Genomic DNA, 22461 nt, shown 5'->3' with positions numbered 1-22461 from the left:
CTGAACAAGCCAAGGGACCTCAGCTATTCCTCAGCCGTTTTGCCCTTCAGATCCTTCCCCATCTTCATAGCCCTTTGGATGCTCTCTAATAGCTTTATGTCCTTTTTATATTGTGGCATCCAAAACTGCAGGCAGTGCTTGAGGTGAGAAACCCAGATCTGCGGGAAGCTGGGCATCATTGGCTCAGGAACTATGGTACAGCTTGTTTTAAAAGAGTTAAAGCCTTCATCATTTTGAAGAACCTCGTGAATATTCTAAAGGCTAGAAACCAGCTATTAAAGGAACCAAAAACATGTTCTTATAGCCTAAAATAATATGAGTTTGAATGGAAAATTGACTGATTCGTGATTTCTCAGTTTTGCTGGATTCACCAGCACCAGCACTTTTAAAAAGAACACTGTTTCCCCTAAAAACAGTTCCTAACAATTCCTACTGTATTTTGGGGTAGAAGTAATACAAGACAGCTCTAAGAATGTATTTTTTCCAAAAATAAAAAAGAACAGATATAGCAATTCTGCCTGGCCTCGTACATCCTGAATTTTAAGCAAAACTAGCAGTATTTCAGATATATGCACTGGCGGTATGTGTCTATACGCTAGTAGCAGACATCTTTTTGTTGTTTCACTGCACGATATAATCAACATGTCCTGTAATCAGCTACATCTATAGAGCAATAACCTAGCATGAGATCGAATCATCTTCACAAAACCTTGTCAGCAGATCAAATCCACACCTCCTATCAGTTTCATTACAAATGCCTTTCTTTAGTTTATTTAACCTCTATTCATGGTGATAGAACTTTTAGAACTTTTGAGCAGACTAACGTGACAACATGAAGTGATCTCTTGTAGAAAGGTCAGGCAGGCAGGCTGGGATAGCTAACGCTGCTCTGTTTATCCACTTACATCTAAAGATTTTGCAGACTGCCTTTTTGCCAACATGTCATTTGATGTTGAGGCAAATTTGATCTGCACTCTGCAGGCTAAGAGCTGGATGCTGTGGCATTCCAGTGCCACGCCTCTTTGTTTCAGGAATCTGATGAGCTCATGTGTCATTAATACCAAAAGAATGGCTCTTACAAAGGCCAGGAGACAAAAGTTCACAAAGTCTCAATACGTTAAAGACAGAAGGTAAAATAATTCCTAGACTAAGTCCTGAAGGAGAATTCTAACGTAAGGAGTAACAAGACTGTTGCTGGCTCATTTTCTTTTCTTATGTCCATCCTCAATGTGAAGAATTCTCAGCATGACAAAGATATCATTCTAAGTAATCTCTATGTTTTCTCATGTTACGCTGAGGAGCTATTCCACCTCTCCTGATGTCTAACACCTCACTTGAGAACTTAACCTGGATCCCCACACACTTACTTTGAAGGAATTAACCAATTTTTCTTTTGTCATCAGGAGAGTTAATAAGAAAACACACAGTCATGGCCTACCAAACCAAGTTTGTTGTAGTAATGTTTCTCTTCAGATGATGATATACAGGAATAAGACCTCTCTTTCCAGTTTTCCTTTATATAGTTTTATTCATCTTGGCACCTGAGTTTCATATAATGCACGTGTTTCAATAAATCGACTTCTCAATTTATTATTAAACAGTGCAAAAATTTTGTGCCTGAACAGGCCAGTGTATTACCGACTCCATTCAGTGCTAGCCCTACTTTTTATCTTCTGGTTCGGTCTCCAAATGGAACACAACATTCTGTTTATCAGTACTAAAGGGAAACAACAACAAAAAGAGCTACTGCTTAGACATGATGGAAATACGAACTCTCAATGTCCTCTTAAGTCTCTGGAGCACATGTATTCTGAATTAGTGATTAAATCTCAAACCACTAATTTACCAGAACTGGAAAACAATGAGGTAATGTAAACCTCATCACTGCTTTATTTAACCTAATCAAACCCTTCAAAAGTGTCTTTCTTGTCCCTAACCTAGCTAAGTTGTATTTTCACCCAAATTGTCTTTTCATCTCGTTTATATAGTGGCTATACCAACCATAACAAAACTGTTAGGTATGGCTAAAACACTAATTGTGGCACAGAGAAAAAAGCATGCTTTTACCAGGGAAGCTAGAGGCAGATCTACTTAATCCAGAAAAATGATAGGCAAAGTTTATATAGATAAGGGAAATTTACATACCCCTTCAAGTTGCATTCTAATAATAGCAAGGATATTCCATGGACTGTAGCATTTTGGAAGAAGAGGAGTGTGACAGAGTGCTGGAGTGCTTGTCTCTGCCCACAGAGCTATCAGGTTTATGAACCATAACGTACAATTGTTCTCCTCTGAGATAACCTCCGGCAGAAAAAGACAGATTTCTTAGTCGAACCTTTTGGAAAAGCTAGAGGAACACTTTGTAAACTTACTGCATGATTTATGTTTGCTTTCCATAGCTTTGCCAGAGGAAAATCCATAGATTCTGTCATGTGCCAGACAAGAGAGCCATAAAAGCACAAGCCAATGACTGCACATTTTCCGTTAATGGCTAACTAAGAACACTGAAACCACAACAATTGACTTAGTCAAAGGTAGCATATACTTTCCAGTCTGTCTGGGGTATTACAGTGTTTCAGAGACTGCTTATCATAAACTTACTAGTAAACACTCAAGAATGTTTACACCATGTTATGAAGCATGATGCAGATATCCTTAAGCGAGCTAACTACAAACAGGTCATCTGTAGTGCAGAGCCACGTGGATATACAACTTCAGGTCCAGAAGCTGTACATTGCAATTGCACTGTGCTTCATTTCAGCTAATGATCCCTACCTCTTAGGATAAGGTTACTCGATTGAATAAGCTAAGAAATCTCTGTGCTAAAATTCAGCCATACTATTAATTGTTTGGTGGTCTGTTTTAGGTCTCATTCTGCAAAAGATTGAACACCTTCAACTTTTATTAATGCCTCTGAAAATTGACAGCTCTGATCCAGTTCTCAGAACATGCAGAATGTGGCCGACCCAGATCTTTCTTTGCACCTTCTGGTCCACCTTCTCAGGAATGCAAGTAATGAGACAATGTAAAAAGCTTCCTTCAACTGAACACAAGATACTGAACGCATATTTCTATATTCGTGTTATTAAGTAAATATTAATTAATAGGTGGTGGATAGGTCAATATTTTTGCTATTCTCCACAACTTCAAGATTCTACTGAGATCTGGAAAAAGATTCCTGTCCCAGCTTGGGACCAACTAGCAAACTTGACATTCCCTTTCTCCATATAAATACATTCAGACCAGATGAATGTAAATCTTTAATCTTCTTTCTTTCTGCATTTTAATGTAACACTTAGCTAACATACTGAAATGAAAAATAACTGTCAAGGGGCAAATGAAACTTTATCTTCCAGAACAACTCAGGGAAACAACTACACGAAGAGAAATACCATTTCCACTAAAAGAAACAGCAAGATAAATAGATCTGAGTGATTGACTGAAAAGAATTCTGCTTTTGTGGATTTTATCCTTTTTTACTCCGTCACATGCATGGTGGAGACATCATAGAGATTTTCATGTGAACATTCCCATGATTGGGCAAATTCAATAAACAATATTGCAAAAGACTACATGGCAAGGAGAAAAAAACAACTTCCATAAAATCACAACAAAGCAATTGCTTTTTCCTCCAACCAAAGTAATTATGGAAGCAGTGTGAGACAATATGAGGTCCAGAGAATAGAAGAGGCTGTAGGAGACAACCCTTGTTTCAACCCTCCTGATACTGACATTTAGATCCTCAAATGAACTTGAAACCATGGCACCAGTAAGCTAACTTATTACCAGTAAATGACAGAAAACCAAGAATAAGATAAATACAAAGCAGAAACTTTTAAAAAAGCAAATGAGTGCTGTAGAAACTCATTTAGGGAGAATGCTTTTTTTTCTCTTTCAGTTTGGTTTGCCTTTAATCTTCCAATTCCTCCTGACTTTTAATAAATTATTAAGTAGCTCTTTAGGCAGGCTTGTTGTGATACAGTCATACATCAAACTTAATAGGAAAATAAAAGTTTACTTCAGTACAGAAGGCATTGAGAGATCACAGTACAGCAGCAAGAAGGGATTTCAGTTACATACTCCTTTCATAGTGAAATGGTCTTATAATATGATTTCAGCTGCTATTTATTTTAATATAATTCTTGTCCAGCAGATTTACAATAGTGCTTGAGAGCTCACACAAATGTAATTTATTTATAGTAAGATATTGCTTGTAATTAAAATTTATAGTGTAATGTAAAATTAAATGCTTTGGCTTTCTATACTGACTTGCATTTGTGAATTTCAAAGCAGTTTAGAGCATTATTATATATCAAATGAATTTCAAGCTGATTACAGACTAGAAAATCTCTTCAGATTGAAACTGAGGCAAAGGGGTAATGATCTAACTTTTAAAACCAGATGAATGTTTCTGGATGCTTACTCTGAGATGTGCTGTATCTGATCTATTTTTCAGAGCATGATTTTTCAGCATTTAGCATATACAAGTCCCTTAAAGATGACTGTCAAATTGGTCTAAATTCATTACTTTGGCAAATGCAGACCTACACAGCCAATCCATTTGAGTCAAGCCACAAAATAAAATGCTGTGTTTCTAACTGCCTTAACAGAACAGATACTGGGATATATTCAGGTTACCTGCCACAAGATCTGAAATATTAAAGTGATTTATGTTTCACTGAGCCACATGCTCCTCACAGCAACCAGTTCAATCAGTGGAGAGGAGTACTGGCTATTTTCAGAGCTCCTGCTTATATTTTTCGACTACCTTTATCCACTATTTCTATAAAGAGCCACAGAATGTGCCTAAATCCATTCTAGAATCTAGTCAGCTTCTGAATACAACCCATTAGATCATGAGGCAATTTGTCATATTCTTTAAAAAGATTTTAGTTGAAGCAAGCTATTCTCCATGTGGCATGATTAATGGTGCTTTGTTTCCTACAGATCTGTCTGATGGCCCTATGTCACCATACTGCAATAACTCCAGTTTCTCCTACACATCTCTGCCAGTGCCTCCCACACTTTGGAGTATCTCCACTTTCTCTCTTCTGCCTTCCCTGAGCATTCACAGCTCTCCCTCACATCTCTAGCTGCCAGACAAGATGGTATCACTGGTCTGTGGCCTGCACCCATGGTGGACCTCAGCTAACTCAGACAAGCTGGCCAGCCAATGGGCCAAACAGAATAGGGAACTGTTGAGCTCCTCAACTTTACCCAATCACAAGTTTTTCAAAGGTTTTAAGAATTTAGCATCTGTGGGACACTTACCTTCCAAACTGATTAGGAAACTGCCTGATGGACTGGCAGCACAATTGCACAAGGCACAGCTCCAATGGAAATCAGGTTAAGAAAACAAAGCTCTCCAAGTTGGAAAGGATAGTTGGGGTTGAGACATTCTTGGTAAAACAACATCCTGCATTCTCAGGAATACTTAAGATGGACTGTGATGACTATCTCGTTTTTCATTTACACAAAATAAATAAATGGGAAGGTCAGAGTTTGTCTTCAGGTACACCCACACAGCAGGCAAAAGGAGCTTGCTCTACCTATGTGTCTAACTTGCCAGAACAGGTAAAAGCAGTGGACACTGCATACATTTGCTCGGCTCAGTGCTGCAGTAAGCACATCATTTGGCTCAGGGGGAAGCAAGTACCTGTCTACATGAAGAGTGGGTGCAACAGGCTTTAATCTGCCTGCAGAATACCATGTACAAATACATGCAAGTCTTCTGTCTGTTCAGCAGCAAGGATTAGAATATGGGAGATACTAGAAAGCAGAAAAAATGTTAACTATGGGAATTGAAACTCCTGTCCTAAAAGCAGTTCTAAATAAGCACTAAGTTAATCTACTTCATTAGGATATCACAGCAAGAAATCAGTCTACAGTTTCTGAGGACCTAGGCCACTGGATCTCACTGTAATGCCATCTTTACTTTCCTCAGTAGGGTTCTGCACAAAATCATTTTTAGTCACAAATCTTCAACTTTCTAAGAAATTTCTGCTAAATAAATGTAATAAACTTCATCTAAAGAAAACAAAACAAAAATCAAAATACAATAGGATTTTTCTGCAATGGATAATGGATGCTGTCATTAATTTGCAATGAAAACACAGAAGATGTTTCAAGTTGGCATCCATCAGATCTCCAAATGAATGTCTGTGAATGATTTTATCTGTCTAGGCCACCTAGTCTTCTGTCCTGGGCTTCCTTTGACATTTCTGGCAGTGGTTCTAAATTTACAAACATGTAATGAACTAAAAATTCAAAAGTAGAAGATGCTAGTTAGATAAAAAAGCAAGCAAGTGATCTGGTGACAGAGTGGGGTGCAGGTGACCATGCTGTGACTAGAGTTCTGTGTCTTGAAGAAGTGTGCATTACATTATCTTACTGGATTACTCTAAAGACAGGAGTGCTGTGAATGAAAACTCTAGCTCACTCACTCAAAAGACATGAAAATAGAGATTGGATTTCTGTTTGACAGCAGTTTGTGAACAGATTTTTGTGAAATGAAAAGACAATGATACTTTTGTTGTCATTGTCAGATTAAGTACTCATAGCAGGGAGAGAAAGTTCTCAAGAAAACACTGAGAATTGTTTTATTCTAAGAAGTAGAACTTATGTGATATTACAATGACAGGCAAATATTAAACATCTGAAACTGGTAGTCAGAAGAACAAGTATAACATTCCTCAGGCATGGTAAAAACGATATAGAAATAACTACATATATACAAAGAATATGTATTCACTTTACTGTGTTTCTCAGCTGTACCAGAGTAGGGAAATACTATGGAAAACTGTAGATAAAATGAAGGTCCAAAGAAAATCATAGCGTATTGCAGCATGGTTAGACCATTTATTCTGTTACAACACAGAGTGAGATGCACTGAGCAGACACTAGCCATTTTCTAGATCTGTTGAAAATGCACCACGAAGACAACTGGGAGAGTAACCTGTGGCTTGTGTCAGTATTTGGGATCCCGCAAATTCTGAAACTAGATATTTTATTTCCAGAATTTAGAAACATATTTCCTCCATCAGATAGTCTGTGGTATCCTACCTCAATTACCCAAAACACCTGACCAATTGTTGACCAATTGTGAAGATGAGAATATTATTTCTGGGCAAAACCATTTCCTTTTCACTGGAATAAAATATTGCATCTGTGCCATATTTTGCCTACTTCTTTGGAGAAAGGTAAACTATCTTTAGTAGGGTTGTATACAGTATTTTATAAGATGTTTTCAAATATTCGGAAAAAGAGGTAGGCATGTTACATAGATCTGATAGGATGGCTCATTGCTGGCATGGATTGAAAGCAATTATTCTATGAACTTCAAGTACATCCTGTAGCACACAAATAAAAATGTGTATAATCAAACCTCATAGGTCTAGACAGTTTTAACTGTGTTCTTTCAGATAGAGGAGGATTTAAAATAGTTTTTCTGAAGACTGAAAATGTTCAGCATGCACATATGTTAACTGCAAGAAAAAGTCTTATTCAACAGAGGCTTGCAAGAAATGTGTCAAGTCTCAGTTTCTCCACAAATGTGAAATATTTTCCAGTCATTATGTGTCTTTTTTTTACTTGGCATACAACTACTCTGCACTTTGGTGTGCTCATTTTGGACTCTGAATGTTGTTTATACAAAGAGCAAGGCATGAAATAAGCCATTAACAGTGGATGAACTGTAACTTTCAGGCCAGGGGGGAAAAACAGTGTATTTTTCAGTTCTGCCAAAACTTCACATCTTTGCATTTTGTTACATGTGTTCTATCTCAGACTTACCACTGTTCACTTAAAAAGAGAAAATACTAAATATTTTTGAGGGAATTTTTCAACTATACCATGTCTCTACAAGTCTTGCAGAATTACTCTATAGAAAAAAAACATATAAAAGGTAGCTGCCACACAAATGATAAGCCTCACAGCATCAAAAGGCAAACAGTTCAATAAATCTGCAAATCTAAAACAATTGTCCTGATTGACATTAATCTTCAAGTTTTAAAAAGACAATCAATCATCTGTGAACTCTGAAAATCATTTTATCCACGTATGGTCACTGATGTTTCTACCAGTTTTGGAAAGAGGAAAATAATTTCTTGCAAGTTAGAGAGTGAAGACTCCGCTGGAACCATATCAACAAGTAAATTTTCAAACAGAAGATTTAGAACTGACTTGGATGAGAACAATGTTAGAGAAAGGGTGAGAACTTCAGAAAACTCCATTCCTCATAAACAAATGATGACACACAGGTTAGTACAGTGTCCTCAGAGAAGTTAGTGTGCAAAGAGTTAATAGAACAATCCTATTATTTCAGTTTTAAAAAGCTTAATCAAAACCTCATCCTAGCTTGTGACCAGACTTCTGAATACAGTCCTCTGGTTATACATGTATAGCTGAGTTCAGTCAACATAGGCAACATAACAAACTTGGAATGCCTGCATATCTACAAGCCAGCCATGAAACCTATCAGGTTAATTATAAACTGCTGGTCTCAGCCAGTTATTTCCATAACAGGTTCAAGGAGTATTACTGAGGGCTTACAAGACTGCTTATCTTTCCCTTGGGTTCTGCAATCTTACCCTACTTAATGCTACTTTATGTACAAGCCTCTTTGTTCATAGCATTTACTTCAATCTACAGGTCAATGAACTTCATCTCTCTTTCCTTAAAAAAACAACAACTATGAAACTAAAATACCTTAAGTCCAAACAGTATTCTATATACAAGTAGCCTCTACCTACACATGTATTTGGAGAACTATGATCCTAAGTGTTCAACTGCTACTGATTTCTCATTCAAGTAATAAGAGCTATAAAAATATTAGCTGTCTTTCCACTTTTTAATATGTCCTGATTACCTTTAAAATCTGCCTCTTCCATGATAAAATCACTTAATGAGCAAAACAACAAGATGGGAGTAGAGAGCAAAGTAGGATGTATCACTTTAACTTCAGTTAAAAAAAACTGAAGCTGACTTTCTTTTCACACAGACACTATTTACAACAGATAAGAGTCAGGACTTATTTCGAACACCATGGGATAACATGGTATCACCAACTCTGGAGAAATAGGCCTGAGTCCAGTTTGTTCACAGTGTAGGCAGAAGAGGTCCTGTGCCCTGGAATCAGAATGCATCCTCACAAATACAGCCTCTGAAATCAGAAGTTTATTCATGCTGCCTGTTAAGCTGAACAAAGGACAGACTGTATTTTTACTTGAAAACTGGGAAGCCACTGCATAATGTTTAATTAGTAGGGTTGCAGAGGGAGACTGACAAGTTTTAAGAACTATGCCACCCTCTTCCTGCTAATGACAGCAGAAAAATAGTCCTAGGGCAAAGATCATTGTTATCATAATGCTCCACTGCTGGAAGTAGCAATAGAAAAAAACAATTCAGAGACCATTACTAGGTCGCAGCAACTTTTCTTCCACTTTTCTTTCACTGCAAACTTAGTAGAGATGATGCTTCTTTTTGTTTTTCTTGACTTTCTGCCCACTATAAACCAAAGCAAACAGAGAACTGCCTAGAAGAACAGAGGGATATGTGCTGTTGGCAGTTTAAAAGGGCCTGAGTGGCCCATTAGAAAAAAAAAAAAAGAATTTCTAAGAGGAGTCATCGAGATTGGTTAGATAAAGCAAAATATCGTAAGAACAGACCAATGTTTCAGTGCTTTGAAACAATGAAATGTCAGAAGTGATCAAGCACATACTTCACTGAACCACATCTGAAAATATCAAAGGGAAAGCAAATCCCAAAGGTGGAGTGATCTGGAGGTAGATAGAAAAATAAAAACATCACAATATGCATTCAGAATTTTTGATGAAGAACTCATTTGTCTGTTTGCGCACGTACAAGGTAAAGTGAAGAACATGTTTGCTCTGCTGGCCATGCCATACATGGGCAATGACACTGGCGGGGAGAGAAGGTGTACTGCTTTCTCTGGGCCTTTTCAAAGGCCTGTAGTAGGTAGAGAGCAGCAGTAAGGCTCTTGGAGAGCACTGTATAGCTTCCAAGCACCAAGCTGCTTGATGTACTAAAAACCACACATGATATTCTTAGAAAAAGATCCAGGAGAGCAGAGCCCTTACTCCCATCCTTCTCACATTTACTAAGAAGAAAAAAAAAACAACCATCAAATCCTAAGTAATACAACTAGGATATCTGAATAATAGTACCTCATCACAATTCCTTTTTAAAAGCTTGCTGTTGTATTTACACTTACTCCTTCTCTTTCTTCTCACAGTCTACCTCTCACTTCTTCCCAACAGCAGCAATGACACTTGTATGCAGTCTAGTCTAAACTGACAGCTTTTGTGTTCTGCATTTCTATTCCTGAACTGCTCTAGAAGAATTGTTCAGTTCTGCACAAAATGTCCTTACCATTCCAGGTGATTTTCAACAAAGGCAGACATGGGGCTAATCTGTACAGTGTAAGTGTCATTGGCTGAATACTCAAACAGCCCGTAATATGGATTGAAGAGCTCCTGAGACAGAAGGAAAAAGAATTCTCGAGAGGGGCCACTGTAGTCCAGCCTGGAAAGGACAAAAAAAAAAAAAAAAAAAGGAGACTCATTCACATTTCTGCAGTTTCCTTGTTTTTGCATACATTGGCTGCTAATGCCTACCTCTGCACAATTGTTTCTAACATGATATAGTTCCTCTCCCAAAACTTGATTCTAGAGCCTAGAGGGCAGGGGGCAAAGACTCTTTTCTTACTTTTTAGCTTTTTAGTGAGTGAGTTTGAACTGCCTATGAGCATCTGGGTTCACAGATCGCACAGCTCAGACAGAAGCAAAAATTGACACCCCTACTCCCAGAGATACAACCTTTATGGTATGATTTTTTAAGAGTGTATAACCTAAAAGTCAATACTGAGGAAGACCAAGTCTCAGACAAAGTCTCTTAAGATGGAATGGTGATCCGTTAGTTATTCCATTGAAGTTCTTCCAGTTTCCTAATAGTTTCAAATACATGTGGTACACTTTAAGTTCTGTTTTGCTATTGCATGATTTTGCTTGTAGAGAGTGAACTTTTTTCCTTTTTTTCTTCAATTTAACTTTTAAATCAGTTTCTAATTATACTGAAAATATAAAAAAAAAAGCCATCATGAATGAATTAATCTCAATTGTGATAGATTTAAAAACAGATAATCCTTTAATACTAATAGGTAGGTAGGTTTTTCAAAATATGTCTACATACAGCAAAATGAACAAATGATTTGCAGCCATACATCATGCATGTCAGAACAGTTTCTGAGGCGGGCGTTAATCCTTTATAAACTTGAAACAAGTGGAAAACTGCAGCTGGATCAGAATGTTTTGTAATATGTTTCAAGTTATGGAAGCGTAATCACAAGAGTCTGAATGATTGGTTCGTGTAACAATAAAGATGATGATGGGCAGGCAGGTCCACCCTTCTCTGCTTTACATTTGGAGGCTCACTACTGTTCCTCTTCAGCAGCTTTAGGTCTGAGATCATGCAAGTGAGACTAAGCATACAACAGCAAGAGGGGATGGTAATAAACCCACTTGAACTATCAGTGCTAACCATGTAACGGATCTGGTTCAATGGACACTGTACTGGGCAATCCTGCTGATGGTTGGAGTAAAGAACTGTGAACAATACCTGCTTATAATCATAAACCTACAGAAAAGACCAGAGACTGCATTTCAGGGTAGCATATTAACTCATCATAAAGCTTCATAGTTCATTTTCAATATCATTTTAACTTTGAAACATGCTGAAAGGTCTGATCAGACACCATCATATGTTCATACAGCATCAACTATTCAGTAGGGAATGGCTAACTTGGGAGTCCCTCTAGGAGAACCTATATTAGCATCAAACATCAGAAACCCAGGAAGAATATACCTTCAGATGTAAATGAATCAGTGAAAAATGAATGAATTTGCGAATCAGATTGGTTTATCATTTCTCCTGAGGATACTTTGCCACACACAAAAAAAGTCATTACAGATGTGGGGGAAATAACATGACTTAGGCCAGTGTAAGCAACTAGAATGCTATTCCAAAAATGCAAAAAGAGGTGTTTTGCATGCTTATCCTTTACTTGCAAGTCAGTGACAAAATCAGCTGTAAAAGATGACCTCTATTACATAAGGTTGATTCCACAAAGTATAGTAAGAGTTAAAAAAACTCCTGACACTGAGATAACTGGGTAACTCTCTTTGAAATCCATTACTTTTATTTTCCAGTGGACCTAATGTAACTCTGAACCAACTCAGCTCTTCAGAAACTCTCCACTTGACATGCTACCTTATTGCTGACAGCATCAGTGGTTGCTGGACACTCTGAGAACTGTGCCCAGAGCTTTACTGTTCTTGTACTTTTGTAATGGAAAACCCATTTTTTGTTTTTTTTTTTTTTGTTTTGTTTTTAATGAATGAAACCTTACATACAAAGCTATTGAAAAATATTATTTCAAGCCCTTGTTACAAGGAACACTGGAAACATGCAGAATGGTTCCTCCATTAAAAAGAATATGGATTAAGCCTCAACTAAAATGTACCTCTTGAGGTGATCTGAGGTGGCTTTGAAAGGCTCGGCTTAGATTCAGAAACAAAAGGTCAGTGGCTTGCTTTAATCATACGTGCATGGTTCCAGGGTTTGAAAGGCTGGCAGAAAGTCTCTTGAGAAAAGATCTTCTCAAGAGAATTCTGTTGCTTTCATTTCTCAGCTGGGAGTCAAACTGTTATGACTAAACTTTCTCACTTCAGCCAGAAACGAAGTCCATATATAATAAAAAATGCTCATTGGATGGCATGCAAAGCAAAAACATTTGAAGCAAATCTAGATTCATTTTTTAGAGTAAGAGTAATAAAAGTGGTAAAGGCTTTGTCCCTAATTACAGTCTTGAGAGTGATTCAATGTGTAACCATGGGCCTGTATTTCAGTTTTGTCTTCCATCCAGTCTAAATATTGATGGCAACAAGGTGACATCAGACTTAACCACTCAAATTGTCACTTTGAGACATCTAGATGCTATAGGAAAATGAAGAATTTTTGCTATTCTGATTTTTAACAAATGTCTAGTCTAATTAAGATGAATCGTTAACACAGAAGTAAAACAAAAACTAAAATATAAACAACGCATAAATGAAGGCTCAGCCTTAGTCAACTCTACGTTTTGCAACATAATAGCTACTTCAAAATTGAGAGCATTTAGTGGTTTCCTACCCTTCCTCGCCAACAAATGTGATGTAGAGTTTGTTTCGCTGGAGCTCCTTGCGTGAATATGCCATCACCTGGTTGAAGGTGCCTTCCAGTAAGTGGTCACGTCGTATAATTAACCTGCAAAGGGAGGCAGAAATAGAGATATAATGATTGAATCTTGTGAGAATCTGTAAGCCTGAAGGTAAACAAGAGCTAAATAGAGAGATTCAATTCCAGAGAAGTCAAATGAAGTTGTGTCCACTGGAGTACATCTACTTCACTAGTATGGGTTTTCAGTGAGTTCTTTCATGAGGCTTTTCTGTATGCTTCAAATGTGAATTTCTTTACAAAGCTGTGATGAAGTTTTTGAAGTATTGCTCTACTAACATGCTCTGTTCTCTGCACCCTCTACATATAAATTTGTATGGTAGAGAGGGCTGTGAGTTTCCTGTGTATATGAGGTCACAGTATTCTGGGATTGGCCCCAAACTCTTCCTGGATTTAATCCAGTGAATGTCTATGGAATTATTGTTTCTGTAGCAGGGTAAGCAAAGGGAGTATCACCCTTCATTTATACAACACACCTCTCACTCCCCTTCCAGCTTCTAAAGCAACTTAAGCTGTTATATAATCTGTGCAAGACATCTTTCTTGATCATGTCACGGACTTTTTAAGACAGACCCACTGAAATGTATTTCATTGTGCAACCAGATGCCCAGGAAATACCGTAGAAAGAGAGTCTTTTAGCCAAGTAAGATGACTCAGTCAAGTACAAGTATGTGCAGAGTCTCAAGCCAAGCTGTCTCGGAAGCCAATCCCACAACTAAGAGAATGATCCCCAAAACACATGAAGAGAGGCAGAAATCTCCCTAGTTCAAATCCACAAGGGCTACCAACACAAAGAACTACCTGAAGTTGAAACGGCATAGATGGGATAACTGCTGTAGGGTCATACTCTGATCCCGAATTATTAATAAGTAGATCCAAAGGATTTCGAGCTGCTCCATTATTACAATGAAATAGCTGGTAATAATATATAGTTTATTACCATGGACAATTGCCTGAACAGATGATTTTCCTTCTAGTGAATTATAGGGAGGAATATCAACACCCCTTTGAAACAGGTTGGTGAGAAAATATAAATCAGTAAGAAATAAAATTTCTTCACTCTTTTGCAAGATACACACTTACCAGATATTGATGGTTCACATATGAAGTCCAATTACTGGTATGTTTCCCACTCCCTGTCAGTCAGTGCCTTCATTCATGGATAATGATTAAAGACAATGCTAGACCACATTAGATTATTTGAGTGATTTGTCATAATACTTACTTAATTTTACCTGGACCTTGTCCATATCCTTTGGCTTCAAGTTTTCGATAGAAATTGCGTAGTTTGGCTTCAAAATCTCTCCTGTATGGAGAGGGTGCTCTTGCACTTGCTCGCTGCAGTCCTGGTGGTAAAACAGCATACTATACTGCAAGGTTTTTATAAATTCTTCTAAATCAAGCAGCTGATGTTTCCAGACACAACTCACTAACAAATGCTTTAGTAACTTCTTACACTAATACACAGGTTTTTTTTTATGCACTTAGTATTAATTCTACTCTACCTGGCATTAATGGAGTTTTAAGTTCCTATACCTCAGTAATTCTGATGATTTCCAGGACCTGTATCCTCTTCACAAAGAGAACAGTTATGTTGGCATTGTGTGCACATGCCTTTGTGTTGTCTGAGCCTTTAACTATCTGAATGAAAATGCAAGGATCAGAAAGGCATGATTGAAAGGTTGACATGCATAACTCCCACTCATGGTTATTGGTATTTAGATTTTCTTTTTCTTTTGCACTTTTAAAAGATCTCTCTCCTTTGCATTGCATAGCAGATCTTCTTATTTGTCAGGATTAAACCTCTGGACCTCAAAGCAGCACTTCTATCTGAAGCCTAGCAGCCCAGCCAAACAGAGAATCAGGTTTCCCAGAGTTAATCTGACTGTATATTAAATACTTCCAGTCATCAACACAAAAACCCTTTGTGGCGGTGAGAAGGATTTTCGTCAGCAAGAAATGTGACATTTTCCTATTATGGTTCACACATACAGCAGATTTTCAGTAATTTGGGATCTGTTCTGTTTTGAAGTCTGCATTTTCAAAGTGGCTGATGAGTCCTTTTGTATGAAGAAGTGCCATGACATGGAAAGATGTCATGGATCATGTCAAAGAATGGATCCATGAAATCCCATTTCCCTTTCTCATTAGAAAAGAGAATATAAACAAGCTCTTATATGAGAAATCTGGCAGAAAGTCCTCCATAGGAAGGTAAAAAAAACCCAAACACATTTAGTGGGAGCACAAAGTACCATGATTGCCAGGAGGAAAGCACATTACTAATTCTGTGCCAGTCAAACAGAAAGGAGTATTTACATGCTGTGCAAGGAGAATCCCTTGTGACACTTTTGTTGGACTTTTTGTTCCCCATAACATAAGGGAACTGTGGTTCTCAAGGGAAATGAAAGCAGTGGCAAAAATAAGCAAGTAGACAGCATGTTGCCACAAATTAGTATTTGCTCTTCTTGTCTTTTCACAAAAACATAGAAAAATCAGTGAATTTCTGTAAGCCATGTCCTTGCCAAATACCTAGATTTTGTCTTGCAGAAGGCTTGTTTCTGATCTGTCCTGATACAGAGGAAAGGGGCTACATTTTTTTTACAATGATTTTCAAACTCATTCATGACAATAGAGCATTCTGTCAAAACACTGGTCTCTTGGAAACAAAGGTTCAGCATTTAACTTCTTGGCATAAAAGAAAATTTTGCATAGTGACCTCTGAGATTTGGACATCTCTTGTCCAATAATCTTGTTTGAAATCAGATAATATAAATGGATGTTTTCAAATATCAGCCAAAAATGGATTTCTTCAGATCACATTTCTGTAAATTTCTCTCACAGTGATCACTGGACACAGCCATGCAGTGAGACAACAGTTTGGGGTGTATATCTTGGCAAAATGGAGACATCAGCTCCTCAAATTTCTACTGCATAAACAATAACTACAGAGACATAACACAGCTGGAAATAACCTTCTCAGATAGCATGTCTTTCTGTAAAATATGTTTCCTGTCAAACTTACGTTCTCAACACAGGAGGTCAGACAGGATGATCAAGATAATTCCATCAGGTCTTAAAATAGATGAGTCTTGGAAAGAGGTGAAGCATTTGGAACACAAACTGGAGGCGAGTTAACTCCATAGGAGTACTAGAAGTACAGCAATAAGCCTTTCATTTGGATATTGCTCTTTGCTCTTGTCACATAACACGAATGTGCTTTCACATCAGCAAGTTATATTTGGAGCACATAATTCGCTTTTTATCTTAATCCTTCGCAGATATATGAAAAGCAGTAAAATGCATTCTTCCATATGGGCAATTCCTGATTTGTGTGCTCTAGCTACTGTTAACATTTCAACAGACATGTAACAGCAATGGCAACTGATCCAGCAAAAAAGCAGATTTGGAGTGGGAACTGAAATTAACAGGTTAACAATTTATGCTGGTTCTCCATCTGTTCTTTTGTATTTATTAGAATAAATACCAAGACTGCAAGATTTTGAGTTATTTTTCCTATCCCCTTACCTGGAGAATTTTGGGGAGATGAGCAGGGTGAGCAGCGAGGAGAGAAACTGTAACCAGGATGGAAAGTGGCCTGGAGTGGTATGTAGGACATGATATCTTCTTCAAAAAGGCTGTATGTAAAAAGTGAGAGAGGTTTAGTACACATTCATCACATGAGGTAATGCAACATTCTCCATGTAAACTCAAGACAACATGAAAGTCATTAACTGTGCTAAAAAATAGTAGTTAGCACATAAAGATCAAGTTCCCCAGTCCCAATAAAAGTCTTCTATTCCAAACAACATTTACTGCACCATACTTCAAGGTTCATTTGTTCATTTGGATGTGGCTCTGTGTGTATGGACAGCATCACTGTACTAAAATTAGCAATTTTATGAGCAGTTACATTATTTACGTGTATTGTGAAATAAGAGGGTTTTTTTTTTTCCTTTTGTAAAAACAAAACAACTTTAAAATGAAATATTTTTACTTGATTGTTTTTATCTGCTCTTTGATGGTGACAGCTTAAATGACTGAGCTGACTGTGGATGGAGTTTATTGCACTGATGGAGGCTGCCTTCCAGGAAGTAAGAATGGAATGATAGACACTGGCTGAATTATTTTGAGTGACTCTCAGTAACGATGAATCTTATTCTAATTACAAATGGTCTGGAAGATTTAACAAAATCTTTTCAATTATGCTGGGAAATAGACAGACACTTTCTCTGGTACAATAAACAACAATATTATGGCTTCAAGCTCCGACAGGGAAGGTTCAGGCGGGACATTAGGAAATATTACTTCTCTGAAAGGGTGGTCAGGCACTGGAATGGGCTGCCCAGAGAGGTGGTGGAGTCACTGAGCCTGGTGGTGTTCAAAGAGCGTTTGGATGTTGTGTTGAGGGACATGGTTTAGCGAGAACCGTTGGTGATGGGCGAATGGTTGGACTGGATGGTCCTGTGGGTCTTTTCCAACTTTAGCAATTCTATGATTCTATGATTATGCTTTTGATCAAATTTCTTACCTCAGCAGAATTACTAAATCTGCATCACAGGACAACTTTTCAAGCCCATGTGTACCCTCTGTCCGAATATAATGGATCTTCTCCCTGAAACATAAATAATATGACTGACATGAGCAGAATGAAAAAAAAAAAGTGAGGAGAACATGCCACAATCAAGGCATGAGCTAGATATAAAATTATTATTCCTCGGTGTTTTGCCAGTTCCTGTTTCTCTCTTTTCAAAAATGGTAGACAGCTTAACTGTCTGATTAATTTGCTAATCACACTAGCAAACTAGTAAAAAAAATATTTATATGACTCAGTTGCCTGATCCTAAAGCAAAAGATATTATACCATATTTTAGAAAACAAAATAATCTTCACCTTCTAAGCCCATGTGTAACATTATAGCTACTGTCACTGACAGACAGACTTCTTGTTTAAGGTTACAACTAAGATATCACCTTTCATTAACAGTATTTCACATAATACCACTTCCTGTATCTCTGCCCATTCTAGCTGGTAAAAAACACACTAGAATATCAAGAATATGATACCAATTGATAATCAAAGGAGTTACATGGTGTGTGTATAAAATCACGCATTTTGCTGCTTCAAATGAATTCTAACAAGGATGGAAAGTGTGGGATAGGATCCAACTGTAGGTCAGACCAATGAAAAACAGATTGCTAAATCGCAATCTGACAGCATGTTTCTGTAGCACTGCCATATCCAAGAATATCAAGCATCAAAATATCAAGTCAAAAGATTGTCTGAAGACAAGGATTTACTTTAATACTTCTCAGGATGGGGCAGAGTCAAACCCTGTAAAAGATGGATGTTTGTCCCCTAGGAGTTTGCTTAAGGTCTGCTATCTGAGCATTAGATTACTAATTTGGGATTACTTCCAACCTAAGCTACAATCAAAGCAATAACTTGGAGGCAAAGGGCTCAATATCCTGTTACAAATCTTATTACCTGCTGGCTAAGCTGTGTAGTCCCTATCACTAATCAATTTTGTTCTCTGCTCAAAAGGACATAAAACCATCATCTGTACTCCAAGAAATGAGAATTCAAATTACAGCTGAGGAAAAAAAATGTCTGGAATAATTTGATGGTGAAGATAAAAAATTCTCAGTTACAGAAATGTACATCTTGAATACAAGCAGCAGTTTTCATCCTCTCTTTCTCATTTTATTTGCATGTATTAATTCCTTCAGGAAGCAAGTAGAATCCTTACCCCCAAAGAACTCTTTGTCTGGCTGTCGTGTAAATTATGAGTCAGGATGGCTATCAGCAGAAAGTTGGCTACAGGATCTTGAATGCTCTTCTGTTGCTCCTCCTTCGCTTCTTTACTAGGTCCCCAGCTGCACTTTTCACTGTACAGAGCAAGCTAAACCTTTGGGCCAAACTCTGTGCTGGTGTACACTGGTATAGCTGAGACTGACTAAAACCAGCTCAGGTTCTAGGTCAAAACAATTAATCTAACTTTTGGAATTAGAATGAATTTAAAATTGTATTGGCTTTTAGTTCTGGTTTTTTTTTTTTTTTTTTGTACACCTAACAGAAAAGAAATGGGTGTAATAAAAACAGAGATATGATTTAATTACTTAGTAAAGGACTATCTTTAAGTCAGGAGAAAGAGTAGAGACAGGAATACTTCAAAATATTGCTGCTTATAAAATCTAAAATGACTATGTCCTTGGTTTGAGTATAAATCTGACAACGAGGGAAAACCCTAACTTCTACTGTAACTACTCACTTTTTGCTGTTCACTCACATCAAAACTGTATGTTAATGCTATCTTCCGAAAAGCCAGGTCATAACTGTAGATGAAGATAGTTTCTGCTATTCAGTGATACTCAGTGACAGTTCAGGATTTTTTTGCAATAGTCAGTAGAATTTGCTTTTTTCAGTACAGTACATAATTTATGGAATTTGGTGTCAGCAATCTGTAACAAAGCAGTACCTGAGTGCATGGTTTCTGGCCAAACTGGGCTGACGCTCTTGCAGCATCTCAAAAATGTTAGGTTGGCGTAGAAATGCAACAATCTTGTCATTGTAAGCTAAAAAAGGAATAAAGAAGTATTACAGAGGTTTTATTTAACATTGAGGGGGCCTTTTGGACATTACTGTGATGATGCAGGGGCCCACTGACTGCACTACTAGTGAGCCAAGGGACAACATAGAGCTGTGTATGTGACTGACAAATTGTTCTAAAAGCTTTTTTGTGAGCTCTGCTTTGAAAAGGGAAACTTGGCTTACCCAGAGGTAATGTCTCATAATGATGCTGGTTTCGAATAGCTGTTACAAGACTATTGCCTGGTCTGGCCAACAGAGTAACTCCTCTGTTCCGAGAGACTTCAGAAGCCTACAACAAAGGAGGTAAGGGGAAGAATGGGCAAATGGCAATCAGCAGCACATCAATTAGTAAAAATGTTTTTGATCTTTATTTTTATGACATTCAGAGTGGTCCATGATGCTGACTGACTGGAGGACAGAAAGTCTGCATGAAAATTATAGCTTTACGCTTCAGTCAGCTTAAAAATATCAGGTAATGTTGTGCTCCCAAATGGAGGGACACTATTATCCACAGCTATTATACCTCTTCTATGCTACAGTTAAGGTAACAGAGTCCAGAAGTAAATGTAGGTTAGTAAAGGCCTAGTGATGGAGTTCTCTGTCAGTGAATATAAAATCTCTGCCATGTTATACAGTATCTTGTTCTAGCATAACAGTATGCCAAAATGTTTACAGCAATGTTAATTTGAAAAAGAAAAAACCCGCAACACTACAAGTGTTCTCTTTGTATTGTTGAAAGGACATTTAATATTGGAATAATATGAGCAAGATATAACTGTGTTGAGCACAGGTCAGAAAAGAGCTTTTGCCTAATTTGCATAACCAGAAACAGGCACTGAATTGTATATGCTGAAAAAAAGAACATCAACTAAAAGGTAGGTAATTAAGAAGGAATAAAGAGGAAATTTATTATTGCTATTTAATTGAGAGACTTTACTTAAAGAATGCCACTGTCCTAAACACAGTATCTAGAGGAGGGATTCATGTCAGGAAGACAGATACATTAGAAGGTGGGCAGACACTTAGATCTGAAGATATTAAAAGCTGTACAACCACAGCAATTTATCTTCAGTATGTCATTACTTGCTATGTAACTGCATGTGGGATAGTACAAACTGAGGGGAACGCACCTCTCTCATATATGAGTTCCTCCAAAATGCCCACAGGAAAGCCAACTGAGTAGCACTGCTAAAAAATCTGTGTCAAGACAAGGTGCGTATGGATTCCAATTGTCATTCTATTGGGATGATTCCTTCTTGCTGCACAAACTGTAGTCCTTGGCAACTAGTTCAGGAGGAAATTGTCCCTACTCCAGTATTTTAAATGCTTAGCTCTGCATCCAAGCAAGTAGTGTCAAGACATTTTCAATATTATGGCCAAATGCCAGGTCTTCCAGATGGATATAAATGAAAACTGAGAAGCTAAATGTGACTGGCCTCTGGCGCACATAAAGAATAAAAAGTTTATGTGTAAAAAGACACCAGTCAATGTACTTCATACATGTCAACACACAGGCTAAACAATAAAAAATCTTGATGATTCTGATTAAACATTCTGTAATTGAAAACACAAAACTGCTGTGAAAGTGCACAGTGAAAATGTTTATCCATGATTCAATTATGATTGTGCTTGTACCCATTTTTTATACTGGTATACATCTGCTGGCTACAAGAGTGTTATTCCAGTGTCAGGGAGAACAGTCAAGCCTGCAGTACTTAATGGGCTGATGTGCTAATCTTGGTCCAATCCCTTTCACCTTTGAAAACAGGCAATTTATGACTGAACTTTCAAACAGGTCAAATACAATGTACTAACTGCAATGCAATGAATGCCACAGGGATTGATGCAGTTTAAACAGTATCTATGTTCTTGTTAAAAGCTGTGTAAGTGTAATGAAAACCCTGGCTGTGAAACTAGTCTTGTCTCCTCTTCAACTCTGTTAAGCAATAGACTTGTGTTGTACTCTGCTCTCGCAGGCACACTAAGTCTTGGCCCAAAGATGCAACTCTACTGTGCTGAGCTAAATCTTCCCTCCTTCTCCCTAGGTCTTCATCTCACATCCTCACGGGCCAACTGACACTGCAAGTTCAGCTCAGAAAGCTTTCGCCCTGTGACCCAGGCTTCTGCTCTGGCAGGCACAATGTGGCCTTCATGGCATTCACTCTATGCTATGGAAGGAGGAGGAGGTTGTATCTGCAAATGTTGCCCTATAATCCTGTTGTAGTTTGATGATTTTTTGTTGTACTTCACATCAGAACATCATGTGACCCAGTGGAAGTTAACGGGTTAATGTTCTGGTTCTGTTTACTGTCTCTTATGGGCACTTCGAGTAGGAGGGGAGGGGCAGCATTCCCGGAGGACTTGACGCGAAGAGGAAGTGAGGTGGAGCTCCGGACAGGACTGCAGGCGTGTCTCTGTCCCTCCGGGCCGGTTCAGCTTCCTACGCAGAAGGGCGGGTGCTTCCCTCGCGCTTTGAGTGCTCTTCTCTGTCTCATTTGGTTTGATTTTGTCGGATTTAGTAAATTACCGTTCCTCTTCAGATCGTTGCTGGTGTTTTCTTTTTGTTAAAACCCATCTACTAGC

At 37.9% G+C, this 22461-nt stretch overlaps 1 protein-coding gene and 1 long non-coding RNA gene across 8 annotated transcripts in view; one reads left to right on the top strand and one right to left on the bottom strand.

Moving 5' to 3' along the window:
* LOC107052509 overlaps nucleotides 1-22414 on the top strand; it is a 53189-nt gene extending 30775 nt beyond the window's left edge. Inside the window, exons 2-3 of one of the 3 annotated variants that reach the window (XR_005857304.2) lie at nucleotides 20265-20350; nucleotides 21924-22414. This is a non-coding gene — a long non-coding RNA (uncharacterized LOC107052509). Of the gene's footprint in view, nucleotides 1-19858; nucleotides 20351-21923 lie in introns of those variants that run through there. The other 2 variants (XR_005857302.1, XR_005857303.2) reach the window with 2 other exon arrangements.
* HECW1 (HECT, C2 and WW domain containing E3 ubiquitin protein ligase 1) overlaps nucleotides 1-22461 on the bottom strand; it is a 236734-nt gene that overhangs the window by 24411 nt on the left and 189862 nt on the right. For all 5 annotated transcript variants that reach the window (XM_046938349.1, XM_015281616.4, XM_015281615.4 and 2 more), the window contains 7 exons: nucleotides 20062-20167; nucleotides 19766-19862; nucleotides 17819-17902; nucleotides 16816-16925; nucleotides 14516-14636; nucleotides 13207-13320; nucleotides 10390-10542 (listed from right to left, as the gene is read on the bottom strand). In XM_046938349.1, the coding sequence (XP_046794305.1) occupies nucleotides 10390-10542; nucleotides 13207-13320; nucleotides 14516-14636; nucleotides 16816-16925; nucleotides 17819-17902; nucleotides 19766-19862; nucleotides 20062-20167 (785 nt within the window). The remainder of the gene's footprint in view (nucleotides 1-10389; nucleotides 10543-13206; nucleotides 13321-14515; nucleotides 14637-16815; nucleotides 16926-17818; nucleotides 17903-19765; nucleotides 19863-20061; nucleotides 20168-22461) is intronic.

This window comes from Gallus gallus, chromosome 2 (genome assembly GCF_016699485.2).
Source record: "Gallus gallus isolate bGalGal1 chromosome 2, bGalGal1.mat.broiler.GRCg7b, whole genome shotgun sequence".
Lineage (NCBI taxonomy): Eukaryota > Metazoa > Chordata > Aves > Galliformes > Phasianidae > Gallus > Gallus gallus.
The sequence above is the reverse complement of the archived record's forward strand: the minus strand, read 5'-3'. Positions and strand labels throughout refer to the sequence as shown.